Below are 17293 nucleotides of genomic sequence, written 5' to 3' on the forward strand. Positions count from 1 at the left end.
GAACCCTGGACATGCAGATGCCCTTCTCATTATCTGACTTCATAACTTAATCAGACCATCCAAAAGCACAGCCTGAATTTGGTCCTTTGAGAGTTCAGATACAGCAAAGCATTACCCTGAAAGCACTACCACCGTTGGCCAACTCCTTAATAACTATCAGCATAGTACATGCAGGAATTCAATCTGTCTCTTTGTTTCACACTTATTTATTTATTTATTATTTTATTTATATCCCGCCCTTCCTCCCAGCAGGAGCCCAGGAAGGCAAATAGAAGCGCTAAAAACACATCAAAACATCAAAAAACAGACCTTAAAATACACCAAAAGAAAACTTTAAAAATATTTTTTTAGAAAGCTTTTAAAACACCTTTTAAAAAGGGTTAAAAAACATACTGTTTAAAAAAATTAACATATTAACAAGCAATTCCAACACAGATGAAGACTGGGATAGGTCTCAACTTAAAAGGCTTGTTGAAAGAGGAAAGTCTTCAAAAGGCGCCAAAAAGATAGCAGAGATGGCGCCTGTCTAATATTCAAGGGGAGGGAATTCCACAGGGTAGGTGCTGCCACACTAAAGGCCCGTTTCCTATGTTGTGCGGAACGGACCTCCTGATAAGATGGTATCTGCAGGAGGCCCTCACCTGCAGAGCACAGTGATCGGTTGGGTATATAAGGGATAAGATGGTCTTTCAGGTATCCTAGTCCCAAGCTGTATAGGGCGTTGTACACCAAAACTAAAACCTTGAACTTGGCCCAGTACCACATGGGCAGCCAGTGCAATTCTTTCAGCAGTGGGGTGACATGTTGGCGATACCCTGCCCCAGTGAGCAGTCTCACTGCCGCATTTTGCACCAGCTGCAGCTTCCAGACCAACCTCAAGGGCAGCCCCACATAGATCACATGACAGTAATCCAGCCTGGAGGTTACCAGTGCATGGACAACAGTGGTCAGGCTATCCTGGTCCAGAAACGGCCGCACCTGTCTTACCAGCCGAAGCTGGTAAAAGGCATTCCTAGCCACTGAGGTCACCTGGGCCTCTAGCAACAAAGATGGATCCAGGAGCACCCCCAGACCACAGACCTGCTCTTTCAGAGGGAGGACGACCCCATCCAAAGCAGGCTGTTCTACGTGGGAAAACAACATACAAAAAAGACTTGCCTGGAAGTCGCAGCCCCTTGCTTAGATTAAAAGCAGCCAAAAACTTAAACAGCCCCGCCCCTCGCTCAGGAAGGAAGCCTGAGATAATCCTAAAGAGTTAAGCCCCAGCTGATAGTTGAGCCATCAGCCTCAATTAACACATCATTGGCTGGCAGCAGTAGCTGGGAGGAACCAGCCACACATATAAATTCATAGCACCCTAGCGAGGGAGCCTGCTCCACCAGCAGAGCGAGTTCGGCAGCAGGGCGAGGAGGCCAGGGCCCCCCACTCTGCCCGTCTGTTCCCTGACCTCAACTAAACCGCAGTTTCTAACTCATTGACATAATAAACCTTAAACAAAACTATGCAGGTAAGAAGCCAGCAGGGGTGTGGGGGCTTTCCAGTGTTTTGTACTGCCTGCAGCATGTACGACTATCTGCCTGTTGGACAGAAGTCGTGGGTGTGCTCTCGGTGCAATGAGCTCCTGGCTCTCCGGGAACGACTTAAATAAATAAATAAATAAATAAATTTTTATTTGTTAGTCGCCCATCTGTCCGAGTCAACGGACACTCTGGGCGACGTACAGCAGTTCAAATACAATAAAACAATATACATCAACAAATCACAACAGCACCATCAATTTATCTAAAACCATATTTCAGTTAATACACCATAAAACTAGTCCACCCCAGAAATCCCATAGGCCTGCCTGAATAGCCAGGTCTTTAAGGCTCGGCGAAAACCCATCAGGGAGGAGGCATGTCGAAGGTCAAAAGGAAGCGAGTTCCAGAGGGTGGGGGCCACAATCGAAAATGCCCTCTCTCTGGTCCGCACCAGCCTAGCTGTTTTCACTGGTGGGACCGAGAGAAGGTCTTGTGAGGCTGATCTTGTTTGGCGGCATAATTGGTGATACTGGAGGCGTTCCTTCAGATAAACTGGGCCGAAACCGTATAGGGTTTTAAAGGTCAATACCAACACCTTGAATTGGGCCTGGTAAACAACTGGTAACCAGTGTAGAACTACCAACACTGGGGTGATATGATCCCAGTGACGGCTCTGCTTTATCAAGGGTGCCGCAGCATTCTGTACCAGCTGCAATTTCCAGACCGTTTTCAAGGGTAACCCCACGTAGAGCGCATTACAGTAGTCTAAACGAGAGGAGACCAGGGCATGTAACACTCGTGGGAGCAGATGTACAGGAAGGTAGGGTCGCAGCCTCTGTATCACATGTAGTTGATACCAAGCTGCCCGGCTCACTGCCGAGACCTGAGCCTCCATGGACAGCTGGGAGTCAAGAATGACCTCTAGGCTGCGGACCTGGTCCTTCAGGGGTAATTTCACCCCATTAAGCACCAAGTTTAAATCTCCCAACCTTCTCTTATCACCCATGAGCAACACCTCGGTCTTGTCGGGATTTAGCTTCAGTCTGTTCTCTCTCATCCATCCACTTACGGACTCCAGGCATTTGGACAAGGTATTCACAGCCAACTCTGGTGAGGACTTAAATGAGAGATAGAGCTGAGTGTCATCCGCGTATTGGTGACACTGCAGCCCCAAACTCCTGATGATGGCTCCCAGCAGTTTCATATAGATGTTGAATAGCATGGGTGAGAGGATAGAACCCTGTGGCACTCCGCAGTTGAAAGGCCAAGTGTCTGAAACCTCATCCCCCAATGCTACCCGTTGTTGCCTGTCTGAGAGATAGGAACGGAACCACCGTAAAACAGTGCCCCCTATTCCCAGTCCCTCCAGGCAGTTTAAAAGGATACCGTGGTCAATGGTATCAAAAGCCGCTGAGAGATCCAGGAGGACGAGGAATGTGTATTCTCCCCTATCCAACGCCCTCCTCATATCATCCACCAGAGCGACCAAGGCTGTTTCAGTTCCGTGTCCAGTCCTGAAGCCCGATTGGAAAGGATCTAAGTAATCTGCTTCATCCAAGTGTGTCTGTAACTGTTTAGCCACCACTCGGTCAACCACCTTGCCCAAGAATGGTAAATTAGAGACTGGGCGGAAGTTGTTCAACTCTTGGGGATCCAAGGAGAACTTTTTCAAGATGGGCTTTATCACTGCCTCCTTGAGGGCTGATGGCATTGCACCCTCTTCCAAGGACGCATTTACCACTGCCTTGATCCCTTTGCCTAGTCTCTCTTTGCAGCTCATAATGAGCCACGAAGGGCAAGGATCAAGCAAGCAAGTGGTTGGCTTCACAGTAGAGAACACCTTCTCCACTTCCTCAGAGAGAAGAGGCTGAAACCGATCCCAGCAGACCGGAATGCAACTGGCCGACTCTGGTCCACTACCTGTAACCACGGCGTACGGAATCCTACTCTTCAGGCGCTCGATTTTATCGGCAAAGTGTTTGGCAAAAGTGTCACAGGAGGCTTTAGAATGCTCCATAGGTTCCTGAGCAACTGGACCGACCAGGCTCCGGACCACTTGGAACAACCTCCTGGGACAACACTCTGCTGACGCAATAGAGGCAGCAAAGAATTGCCTCTTTGCTGCCTTTGTTGCCTGCTGGTAGGCCGCTATTGCCGCTCTAACCAGTGTCCGATCGTTTTCAGCACAAGATTTCCACCACCGGCGTTCTAGTCGTCTCACCTCCTGACTCAGACCCCGCAACCGTGGTGTGTACCAGGGTGCAGTCTGAGTTCTATTCAGGGGGAGAGGACGTTTCGGAGCCACCCGGTCTATCGCCTTCATTTCCTTGAGGCCAAGGTGGTGGAACTGGAAAAGCTGAGAGAGGCAGAGAGGTGTGTGGAGGAGGCCTTCAGGGACGTTATAGCTGTGTCCCACTCCAACGATGATAGCTCTTCTGCTATCATGGAGAACGATGGTCTCAGGGAAGGAGAGCATCCAGCTGAGGAAGAGGGAAACGATCCCTTAGAAGGGACCCATTTCTTGGGGGATGAGCAGCTATCCTCTCGTGCCAAGGATATATCTCCGGGCGGTGGAGGGATCCTTGTAGTGGGTGATTTGATCATTAGGAACATAGACAGTGGGGTGTGTGATGGGTGTGTACACTGCAAGGTGTTTTGCCTGCCTGGTGCGAAGGTTGCGGATATCGCCCGTCGTTTAGATAGTTTGGTAGACAGTGCTGGGGAGGAGTCAGTGGTCGTGGTGCACGTTGGCACCAACAACATGGGGAAATGCAGCCGTGAGGTCCTGGAAGCAAAATGTAGGTTGCTAGGTAGGATGCTGAAAGCCAGGACCTCCAAGGTGGCTTTCTCTGAAATGGTACCGGTTCCACGCACAGGACCAGCCAGACAGGCACAGCTTTGTAGTCTCAATGCGTGGATGAGATGATGGTGTCGGCTGGAAGGGTTTGGATTTGTTAGGCACTGGGGAACATTTTGGGACAAGCTGGGCTTGTACAAAAGGGACGGGCTCCACTTGAACCAGAATGGAACCAGACTGCTGGCACTTAAAATTAAAAAGGTGGCAGAGCAGCTTTTAAACTGACTGAGGGGGGAAACCCGACAGGAGCTGAGGAAGGTCTGGTTCGGAATAAACCTCCTCCCTGGGATAAAAACCAAAGAAATGATGAAATTTTAAAAGGGGTAGGCCTAGAAGTAGGCATTGTGAGAGCAGGGGCACAGGATATAAATTCAGAAGAGCAAACTTACCACAGGCCAAACCACAAGTGCCAAAGACACTTGAAGAGAGACACTGCTTACAAGTGCCTGTATGCTAATGCTAGGAGTCTCCGAACCAAGATGGGAGAACTGGAGTGCTTGGTCTTAGAGGAGAGCATGGATATAGTGAGCATAACGGAGACCTGGTGGAATGGAGAAAACCAGTGGGATACGGTTATCCCTGGATATAAACTATATCGGAAGGACAGGGAAGGACGTATTGGTGGCGGAGTCGCTCTATACATGAAAGAAGGCATTGAATCCAGCAAGCTCGAAACCCCAAAAGAGGTGGACTCCTCCACAGAATCGTTGTGGGTGGTGATACCATGCCCCAGGAGGGATTTAATTCTGGGGACGATCTATCGTCCCCCTGATCAAAATGCTCAGGGAGACCTTGAGATGAGAAATGAAATTGAGGAAGCATCCAAACTAGGAAATGTGGTAGTAATGGGTGACTTCAACTACCCAGACATAGACTGGCCGCATATGTGTTCCAGTCATGACAAAGAAGCAAAATTTCTAGATATTCTATATGACTATTCCCTAGACCAGCTGGTCATGCAACCGACCAGAGGGACGGCAACCCTGGACTTAATCCTCAGTGGGGACCGGGACCTGGTGTGAGATGTAAGTGTTGTGGAACCGATTGGGAGCAGTGACCATAGTGCTATTAAATTAAACATACATGTAAATGGCCAATTGCCAAGAAAATCCAACACGGTCACATTTGACTTCAAAAGAGGAAACTTCACAAAAATTAGGGGATTGGTAAAAAGAAAGCTGAAAAACAAAGTCCAGAGGGTCACGTCACTCGAAAATGCTTGGAAGTTGTTTAAAAACACTATATTAGAAGCTCAGCTGGAGTGCATACCGCAGATCAGAAAAGGTACCGCCAGGGCCAAGAAGATGCCAGCATGGTTAACGAGCAAAGTCAAGGAAGCTCTTAGAGGCAAAAAGTCTTCCTTCAGAAAATGGAAGTCTTGTCCGAATGAAGAAAATAAAAAAGAACACAAACTCTGGCAAAAAAAATGCAAGAAGACAATAAGGGATGCTAAAAAAGAATTTGAGGAGCACATTGCTAAGAACATAAAAACCAACAACAAAAAATTCTATAAATACATTCAAAGCAGGAGACCATCTAGGGAGGCGATTGGACCCTTGGATGATAAGGGAGTCAAAGGTGTACTAAAGAACGATAAGGAGACTGCAGAGAAGCTAAATGAATTCTTTGCATCTGTCTTCACAGTGGAAGATATAGGGCAGATCCCTGAACCTGAACTAACATTTGCAGGAAGGGATTCTGAGGAACTGAGACAAATAGTGGTAACGAGAGAGGAAGTTCTAGGCTTAATGGACAATATAAAAACTGACAAATCACCGGGCCCGGATGGCATCCACCCGAGAGTTCTCAAAGAACTCAAATGTGAAATTGCTGATCTGCTAACTAAAATATGTAACTTGTCCCTCGGGTCCTCCTCCGTGCCTGAGGACTGGAAAGTGACAAATGTAACGCCAATCTTCAAAAAGGGATCCAGAGGGGATCCCGGAAATTACAGGCCAGTTAGCTTAACTTCTGTCCCTGGAAAACTGGTAGAAAGTATGATTAAAGCTAGATTAACTAAGCACATAGAAGAACAAGCCTTGCTGAAGCAGAGCCAGCATGGCTTCTGCAAGGGAAAGTCCTGTCTCAGTAACCTACTAGAATTCTTTGAGAGTGTCAACAAGCATACAGATAGAGGTGATCCAGTGGACATAGTGTACTTAGACTTTCAAAAAACGTTTGACAAGGTACCTCACCAAAGACTTCTGAAGAAGCTTAGCAGTCATGGAATAAGAGGAGAGGTCCTCTTGTGGATAAGGAATTGGTTAAGAAGCAGAAAGCAGAGAGTAGGAATAAACGGACAGTTCTCCCAATGGAGGGCTGTAAAAAGTGGAGTCCCTCAAGGATCGGTATTGGGGCCTGTACTTTTCAACTTGTTCATAATGACCTAGAATTAGGAGTGAGCAGTGAAGTGGCCAAGTTTGCAGACGACACTAAATTGTTCAGGGTTGTTAAAACAAAAAGGGATTGCGAAGAGCTCCAAAAAGACCTCTCCAAACTGAGTGAATGGGTGGAAAAATGGCAAATGCAATTCAATATAAACAAGTGTAAAATTATGCATATTGGAGCAAAAATCTTAATTTCACATATACGCCCATGGGGTCTGAACTGGCGGTGTCCGACCAGGAGAGAGACCTCGGGGTTGTAGTGGACAGCATGATGAAAATGTCGACCCAGTGTGTGGCAGCTGTGAAAAAGGCAAATTCCATGCTAGCGATAATTAGGAAAGGTATTGAAAATAAAACAGCCGATATCATAATGCCGTTGTATAAATCTATGGTGCGGCCACATTTGGAATACTGTGTACAGTTCTGGTCGCCTCATCTCAAAAAGGATATTATAGAGTTGGAAAAGGTTCAGAAGAAGGCAACTAGAATGATCAAGGGGATGGAGCGACTCCCTTACGAGGAAAGGTTGCAGCATTTGGGGCTTTTTAGTTTAGAGAAAAGGCGGGTCAGAGGAGACATGATAGAAGTGTATAAAATTATGCATGGCATTGAGAAAGTGGATAGAGAAAAGTTCTTCTCCCTCTCTCATAATACTAGAACTCATGGACATTCAAAGAAGCTGAATGTTGGAAGATTCAGGACAGACAAAAGGAAGTACTTCTTTACTCAGCGCATAGTTAAACTATGAAATTTGCTCCCACAAGATGCAGTAATGGCCACCAGTTTGGATGGCTTTAAAAGAAGATTAGACAAATTCATGGAGGACAGGGCTATCAATGGCTACTAGCCGTGATGGCTGTGCTCTGCCACCCTAGTCAGAGGCAGCATGCTTCTGAAAACCAGTTGCCAGAAGCCTCAGGAGGGGAGAGTGTTCTCGCACTCGGGTCCTGCTTGCGGGCTTCCCCAGGCACCTGGTTGGCCACTGTGAGAACAGGATGCTGGACTAGATGGGCCGCTGGACTAGATGGGCCACTGGCCTGATCCAGCAGGCTCTTCTTATGTTCTTAACTGACTAATTATCCAAACTCGGGAACCACCAACCCACAGAGCCTCCATCTTGTTAGGATTCAGACTCAGTTTACTGGCCCTCATCCAGCCCACCACCAAGTCCAGGCAGCAGTCCAGGGCTTGCACGGCCTCTCCCAATTCAGATGTTATGGCGAAATAGAGCTGGGTATCATCAGCATACTGCTGACACCTCGCCCCAAAGCTCCTGATGACCGCTCCCAAGGGCTTCATATAGATGTTAAACAGCATGGGGGACAAGATGGTACCCTGAGGCACCCCACAGCACAACTGCCACGGGGCCGAAAGACAATCACCCAATGCTATTCTCTGAGAGTGACCCTGGAGATAGGATCGGAACCATTGTAAAACAGTGCCTCCAATACCCATCTCACCTAGTCGGCTCAGAAGGATACCATGATCAATGGTATCAAAAGCCGCTGAGAGATCAAGAATAACAGGGTTGCACTCCCCCTGTCCTTCTCCCGATGAAGGTCATCCATCACGGCGACCAAGGCCAATTCAGTCCCATAACCAGGCCTGAACCCAGACTGGGATGGGTCAAGATAATGTCTTTCATCCAAGAGTACCTGCAACTGCTGCGCCACCATCCTCTCAATCACCTTCCCTAAAAAGGGGATATTTGCAACCGGTCGGTAGTTGTCACAAACCAATGGATCCAGGGTGGGCTTTTTCAGGAGTGGTCAGATCACCGCCTCTTTCAAGGCAGCTGGAATCACTCCTTCCCACAATGATGCATTGACCACACCCTGGATCCACTCAGTCAAACCACCTTGGCAAGCTTTAATAAGCCAAGAAGGGCAAGGGTCGAGAGGACACATTGCTGGTCGCATCATCGCAATCTCACTTATATCATGTAGCTGTTCTCTACCCACCCATCTGATTGATGCAAATACAACAGTTGTATTCCCCAGAAGGAAAATGTTTTTTTAAAAAATAAGAGAAATGTGAAATAAGGTGCTGTTGTCAAGTGACTTAAAAAAAGCTCTTGAGATTATGACAGCAGAAACTGCTTCAAGCTGCCCCACAAGGTTCCCAACCCTGAGGACTATTCCAATCCTACAGAGCAGATCACTGCATTCAAGCTGTCTCAGCAGCAGACCAATGAAGTAAACCAATACTGTACCAGACAGAAATGAGATCACTTGCAGACATACCCTCAGAGATAAGAGTATTTGAACTCTCACAGTGTATGTGTACATATCTTCACGTTTAAAAGAGGAAATCAATAACTTAAGGAATTTAAATAGCAGAACCTTACACTGCCTAGTCATATTTTTTATTTTTGTCATTATTATTAAAACTATTTATAACCCTTTAGGGTCAAACCTTCCCAAGGCAGTTCCAAGAATGTTTCACCAATATATATTCCATAATACATAATAAGAGGCTTAGCTAAGATTGTGTATTCCATGCAGCAACAATTTGTGCCATGCAAGTGAGAAAACTGATATAATAAAAAATGAGTGCTTGATCCAGTCTTCCATGACTGCTGGAAGTACCTGTGCTCAGATGGATCCCTACAAGGAACGATAGGGCCAGGTTTCTCTAAACACACACACACACATATGCCCAGTGGCACAGAGACATGGGCACATCAAGAGGCATCATGCTAAGCTATTGCAGGGCATGGCAGGCACCTCAATGCCTTCCATTTCCCAGAATGGCTTGATGCACTGACTGCCTACATGCCACGGACAGAGCATTCTATAATGCCCGTGAGGATTCCTCTATACACAAGCACTGCAATCTGTGGTGGACTGGATCAAGCTCTTAGTATTCATATCATGCTTGTGTGTGTGTGTGTGTGTGTGTTCATGTTCAAAGTGCTGAAGAATATACACTATCTCATCGCATTCATTAGAGAAACCTGCAAAGTAGGTAGCATTAGACTGTCATAGCCAAGAGACTGAGGTGTGAATCAGGAAGTCAAATCTCACCTCTCTCAAGTGACGATGTGGCAGCTTATCTAAGGCCATCTCTCAACCTCTCTCCCACCCACCAGTTCTGAATATGGGAATAATAATGCTGACTTGTTTCAGAGGATTTTTTTGTAAGGATTACTGAGATAACATATATAATGCTCTGAAGTACTATAATTAACACTTGAGTATACTCCATTTTCTGGGGTGTGGGAGTGGTGATACCAAGTAGACTGGCCACTTCACCATCACCAAAAAAGAAGAAATGTACCACCAAAAAAGGAGGACACAGGTTTGCATAAACTTTGCATATGCTAATTTATATGTATAGATGCAAAATTAGAAATAATTTCTCAAATTTTAATTAAATTATTTATTATTTGTAAAAATATTTGTATACCCCTCTTCATTAAACATATCAAAGCGGTTTATATCATATCTATATATACAATAAAACCCTGTAAAAATAGAAAAACAATCATGTCATATTGGGGAAAACTGACCAGGGGACCTATGCAGCTGCTAAAGCTGCTATCCGGGGCTAGCTGCTGTTCAACACGCATGCTCTCCCTTCTTATGTTTCTTTACCTTTAAACCAGTCAGCTTTTCAAATAGAGGAATGTCCTCTGTCAAGTAGGACAGATGGTCACGCTGAGATAATAACTGCTTACCAAATGTGACTGAGCTAACATATGAACTGGAGACACTGCCCAGCTCATGCTCTTGGCTATATAGGAGGCTGTCTTAGACTTAGCCCACCTAGCTCAGTATTGTTGGCAATGCCCACAATCACACTATACAATTATACTACTATTGTACCACTTTAAACAGTCATGGCTTCCCCCCAAGAATCCTGGGAAGTGTAGTTGGTGAAGGGTGTTAAGAGTTGTTAGGAGACTCCTACTCTCCTCACAGAGCTACCATTTCCAGAAAGGTTTAACAGTCAGTCCCTTTTCCTAGAGAACTCTGGGAATTGTAGCTCTATGAGGGAACAAATGTATGGTGTGAATGTGGTCACTGACTGCCATGGATTCTCCAGCCCTACCTGACGATGCCGGGGATGAACCTGTATTCAAAGCAAATACCCCATGTGATGTCCCTGTATTTTAATATCTGTAAATATGGTAAGTGCGTGTTTATTAAGTGATATATGGTAAGTGACTGAGTAAGAGGGGGTACATGGACTAGAATGCTGGAGAATGTTGGATGATGATTGGCTGAGTGTTTGAATGGCTGAAGGTATAAATGAGAGGATGACAGTTCGGGGGGGAGTTGTTGAGGAGGTTGGTTGGTTGATGAGAGGGATTTTGGAGGAGTTGGTTGGCAGAGTTCTGAGGGAGGCTTGGATTGTATTTGGCTGATATTTAGCCAATATATATATGACCAGAAACATAAAGAGTGACACTATATGAAACCATACGCTTGTTAAACATACCTTACATAATCTTGTTATTTCCTGGCGTTTATAAATAAATATTCTATTGGTTTACCAAAAGCCTGATCCTTGGCTGGGGCTTTCACAGACCAGAAGGGTGGGCAGGGTATTTACCAAGGCGGAGAAACTATATCAAATGGTGGCAGCGGTGAAGAGATAGTGTATCATCAAGTATCCAGGGCAACCCAGGGCTGTATGCTTTATTGGCACAAAGATACAGGGGGGTTGTGGCCTGCAAGTGCACCCAGACACAAAGTAACAATAAGCCAGAACGGAGACTTAGGCGAAGTCTCTAGCAGTATTGTTTACAGGGAGTGACTGGTGGTGCTGCCTAGCAGTGGGATCTTGTGAGATCTGTGCTAGGGTGAGCTAAAGAAAAATAAAAACTATGTTTCTCCCTGGTGGGAGCCACGGGTGGGAGCCTGACAGGTGGTGCCAGTGGGAGGAACATTACACCCCACCACAGAGATATGGCAAGGATACCACACCATCTCTCATCCGAGATGTGTTTAGTCTTGCAGTCCTCACTCACTCTCTCTTTTTCTTCTTTTAAATCAAGTTTCTGGCCCTTATTGTTGCACATATAAGCTGGAAAGGTATTCAGCTAGTGCTCGTAACATTTCAGAAACTAGAGTATGTCTGTGCAGAAGGACAGGAGATGAAATTACAGTGGTCTGTAGTTTCCTGTCACTCTCTTAAACACAGCAAAATATAAATCCCAGTAGGATTATACGCAAATTTGTTTAACATACCATATGTAAAATACCAGATCAAGGGTGTTTGGTTTTGTGCTTTTTTTCTTGACCCAGATGGGTTACTCATTGTACTGTTAAATTTAATACACAAAATATTCTGGGCCTGACCCGCCCCTCCTGCTTGTACCACTCCTTGGATGTACTAGCAAATAAGTTGCACTGTGGCCACATACGAGCTAACCTCACAGTCTCTCAAATGTTTTGTCTTATAAAGCCACTTATATATAAGGAAAGAATTGTTGAGAAACAAAGGAAGGAGTCATACTTGCCTCTTGTTTTGTTAGTTTTGCAGCATCCTTGCCTTCAGCACCCTCTGGAGACTAGGAAGGAAATGATACAATTAAGTCAGTTACACTGCATTCTACTTAGTTAAAGTTGACATAAAGCAGATAATCAGACATACTGGACAAAAATTAGAAAGCAACATTCAAACATTACATGTTTTGCTATCCCACTAAAATAGTGCCATTCCTTTTATACTGCCCTTATTTTCAGTGCTTCACATCTTCCAGAGATGTGATGTGACCCTTAACATCATGATAAAACATTATAGTAGCAGGTTGCACTATCTCAAATATACAAATTTTAATCAGAGACAGTATATTTGACCTTATCAATTTAAAAAATGCCTTTCAAGCTGGCTTGACATTTCTCATTAAAAGCAGTTTTAAAATGCATATGAAATAAATTGTTTAGAATACTTTCAAAATGTATTGTTTAGTTTTAATAACAAATGGATACAATAAAAATACCTGTTAAACCTTTTATCAGCAGCACAGCAGTTGCATTGGCTAGCTGTGGGATAAGGGTAATGGAGTGAAACTATAAAACGTATTTAAACTTTATTCAATGCCAGAGAAGCATTCAGACAAGAAGGCTAAATATGTAATTCCCTTGCATCTACACATGACAGTAACAGAACATTTAAACAAAATGGCAGATATACAGGACTGCATCCAGACACATCCTAAAGGCACTGCAGAATTCCCAGGCTACAGCCCCAATGCTAAAATCAGGTCAGTATTAGTTTTTCAGGGTGACAAGAAGCATGATTTTTACAGAGATACTACATTGTCTGCTTTATAACATGAAAGGCGTGTATTTCCTCAGTGAGTTTCCAGTTGATTAACAAGGTGCATTCATGGGCTGTTAATGGGGAAGGGCTGGAATAGTTAGCGATTGGTAAGTTGAAGGTATTAAGTAGGCTCCTGAAACTCAACCTAACAAGGATGTAGAAACCCATTGGGGCACCAGCTGATTCTCTTCCCAGACACATGCAGGCTTCACTAATAATTAAGAGATTCATGAGGCAGAAAAGATGAATTGGCCAAAATAAGTCAAGGAAATTATGTTTCCAGTTCACCTTGCCTCTACTTAAGGCACTCATGAAGCTGGCACAGCTTCCGCAACATATCAGTCCAATTGGCAAACTGACTTAGGATGCAATCCAGTACACAATAGTGAACTCAATGGGACTGACCTGACTAAGTAACAGGACAATCTATACATGTCTACTCAGAAGTAAGCCCCACTTAATTCAATTAGGCTCATTCCCAAATGAATGGGTCTAGCATTGCAGCCTCAATTACTGACTTACATCTAATTTACAGTTTTCTGCTGAAGAGAGACCTGAACAGTTGAGCAATGAAAATTAAATTAGGTTTCAGTTACAAACTGCTGTCCTAGAAGGTGAGCCCATCACTCTTTAAAACTGATATGCCTCAGACCCTGAAATACCTTTGCCACCAGGGAAAATATAATGTAAATTAAAATTAAAATAGCATCAGAAGAAGACTCGGTGGCAGCTTCAAGTAGAACAAACATTCAATTACACATGTGCAGTATTCCAGTTTCTTTTACAAGCTACCACAGAACAGAACTGAAGAAAGAAGTAATGAAAACAAGTAATCAATAGAAACATTTTGAGAAGAGACCTGAGGGAGCAATAGGCAGCCTAGACACATACATATACAACAGTTGATTTCTCACTGCTTGATTGCTCAACCCGAGCAAGGCTGCAAAAATGAAAGCAAATGTCTTATATTAGTGAAGCCATGAAATAAGACTGACATAGCCTATCTAGGCACACTCACGCAGAAGTAAATCCCATGAAGTGGGGCTTTACTCCAAATAAGCACCCATAGGACTACAAAAACAGGTTTTCCTGGTTCCTTCTAGCCAAGGTAACTGTCTTCCATGTTGCCCACTTTCAGTATTTTATCGTGAGCCCACTCCAGGGGTTTGTTTTGTTTAGCTAAACCGTCACACTCCAAGGCTTGTTTTTCATCTTTTTTTTTAAAAAAACCAGAGTATGTCACAACAATTAAAATATGCTTAAAAAGCAGTAAAAGTATTAAACCTGCAAGATCTATCTGGCTTATGTCCCATATTTCTATTCTGCTAGATTCCCCTGAAATGATGGTACAAGGCAGACTTGCCCAAATATTTGGAATTTTAAGTTTCAGTAAGCCTGTGTATTTTGTTTTCCAAATCATGACTTTATCGTAAGAAAAAAATAGCTGAGATTTTACTGTTTATAGTCTTTTAAAATATTTGTAAGCCAATGGTGGGGTAAAAATGTTGAAAATAATAAAACACAAATAAATAATAAAAGAAAAAGATAATCAAATTCCATATTTTTGGTTTTCACCAATCCATTTTGTTTTGTTTAAATGTCACTAGTGACAGAATGAAATTTCAGAAGCAAAACTTCCCAGATCTGGAATTATATTAAATCATTAGGTGCCAGTTATTAATTGGACTAAAAAAAAAAGAAATTCATTCATAGGCACTAACATCAAATTTTTTGACATCTTAGAAAAGGTGCCTGGGATATTTTCATCCTCCACTGAAAGCATCCTGCATACTTTTTCTCAAAAATTGTATCCAATCAGCTCCACAGGTAAATAGGGCAGGTGCAATCAGGTAGTTAGCAGTGCAGCTAAGATTGGACTTAACTAGGGTAGGAGATAGGGTTGCCAGACTCAGGGCCTGAGACTTCTCCTGTATCTTTAGGAGAAGAGAATGTCAGCCAAGTGCAGGGGTTCTTGCAACATTGTAATGGGAAAAACCACAAGGTGGAATTCTCCCTTCCCTCTGAACAACTTTTAAAGATACAGAAGACCTCTTGGAGGCTGGGCCTGGCAACCAAGAGGTCTTCTGTATCTTTAAAAGTTGTGCAGGGGGAAGGGAGAATTCCACCTTGTGGTTTTTCCCATTACAGCGTTGCAAGAACACTTGCACTTGGCTGACTTTCTCTTCTCCTAAAGATACAGGATCAGGATCAGGGATCGAACCTGGCAACCCTAGTAGGAGATGAATTTAGCTATCCATAGCTACTGCCATACTGTCATCTTTATTTTACAAGTAATCACGCTGACTCCTTGATACCAAATCAGCCAATAGTCTATATATCAGACTTCCACCAAGGAATTTAAAGCAGCAATCCTGCGAGGGCTCTAAGGCCCGATAGTGAGTTTTATGCCTGAGTGGCAGTTTGAACTTGACTCTCCAAGATCACAGTCCAACATATACCACACTGGCTCTCTTTAGCCAAATGTTGGAAGGCATTATATAGCTGCCATCATGCACATAACTCTAAACACTGCACAACATACTTCAGAGTAAATATGCTAATGAACAGAGTCTTAGGCTGCAATCCAGTACACACGGACCTGGGAGTAAGTCCCATTGAACCCAATGAAGCTTACGTCTGAGCAGAAATGTATTGGATTGCAGCCTTAGCCTATAAGGGTAAGAATGAACCCTTCAAGAAAAAAAGTTTATTTAAAAATGTTCTGCTATTTATAATCATATTATTATTATTATTATTATTATTATTAATAATAATAATAATAATAATAATCTTTAAATTGTATGTTTAAGATTTACTGTATTATGTGATTAATCGTGAAGGAAGAATCAAAACTTGCAACTTAAAAGCCCCCAATATATAATTTATGCCCAAAATGTTAAAGGTTAGTAACTTTTTTTAAAAAATCTACTGAATAAGATAGGGGAACTGTGTAACAAAATGCTTGGCATTTTCCTTAATAAAACACTTAACAGTGATTTTAAAAATGCTTCATAAGCTGTGGTAAGTCTTGTAGTACCAAACATTTGATGTAAATGCCAAAGGTTGAGGGGCATGAGTGGAAGGAGATGAAGGGTGAAATTGGATTCTCTAAGACACTCTTATCTAATTGTAAATTATTCTTTTGCAGAATCTCCTGAATTGAAATGCAGTATTGCTATGAGCTGGTGACGAGACAAAATGTATTGATAAGCCTTGCCTTATTAACTGCTTCAATTACCATTACTGCTGAATGAAAGGGAAAAATATTCCCAACCCGGGCCAACAGCTCAGCAAGAGCTCTGGAACTGTAGATGTGGAAAAATGATTTTTAAAATACAATTTTACAATTGGCTTGACTACTCTCATCCTCTTCAACACAGAGAAGGTTGCAACAAAATCTGAGAGAATACTTTGAACTTCTGCCTTTAATATTTCTAAGAATGTGTTTAGTTTTTCTTTTCTCCTTTCGTTCCCTTTGTAATTGCAAAATTAAAATGGCTTACAGTGCAATCCCAGGCATGCCTACTCAGAAATAAGTTCCCTGGGGCTTACTTTTAGATAAACAGGTACAGGATTGCAGCCTTAATGTATGATCTCACCAAGCTTCTTTTGTCAATTTGATATGGTGTGCTCCTTTGGCTGAAGTTGTGATTACTCATATTTACTTTTTCAAAAATCAAAAAATCTAATAGTAGCATCAGCAAACAGATTTTTTTTTCATCTGAAACATGGGAAAGACAACATTCTTGTAAAGATTGCATTGTTGTATGTAATTCAAAATCCTGCACCTACATTGGTCCATATGTATATGGACTTAGAATGATCTTCTAAGAAGTACACTTCATTAAAAATAATAAAATAATCTACACGGGCGATACAGAATTGCCCTACACACGTGTAACATGAGAATAGGGCTTCTATAGGAAATATGTATGGTAGGGTAGCCAATATATTGTGCTCCAGAGTGTTATATTTTTTGTAATTGGTTTCATTATTGTAAACTGTTAGAAGCCACCTTGGCAATTAAGCAGCATTTTGGTTAATAAGGAAAATGCTAACAAAAATATTAATTAATGGTTATGCACTCTATCTCCCATCATCCTGACCATTCAACAGCATCTGGAGGTCCACAGGATTCCTACCCTCAGATCTAGATTCCTGGCAAATTACAAGGGTATTTGAACAACCTCTAGCAAGGATAGAAAATTATGTTGAGCTTCTAGAGTAAACATCAGAATTGAATATTTATTTACATT

General features: G+C 43.2%; 1 protein-coding gene across 3 annotated transcripts in view; it reads right to left on the reverse strand.

The window, feature by feature from the left end:
• HMGN3 (high mobility group nucleosomal binding domain 3) overlaps window positions 1-17293 on the reverse strand; it is a 51419-nt gene that overhangs the window by 20778 nt on the left and 13348 nt on the right. For all 3 annotated transcript variants that reach the window (XM_061623189.1, XM_061623188.1, XM_061623187.1), the window contains exon 2: window positions 12232-12282. In XM_061623189.1, the coding sequence (XP_061479173.1) occupies window positions 12232-12282 (51 nt within the window). The remainder of the gene's footprint in view (window positions 1-12231; window positions 12283-17293) is intronic.

The sequence above is a fragment of the Rhineura floridana genome, chromosome 4, assembly GCF_030035675.1.
Source record: "Rhineura floridana isolate rRhiFlo1 chromosome 4, rRhiFlo1.hap2, whole genome shotgun sequence".
Lineage (NCBI taxonomy): Eukaryota > Metazoa > Chordata > Lepidosauria > Squamata > Rhineuridae > Rhineura > Rhineura floridana.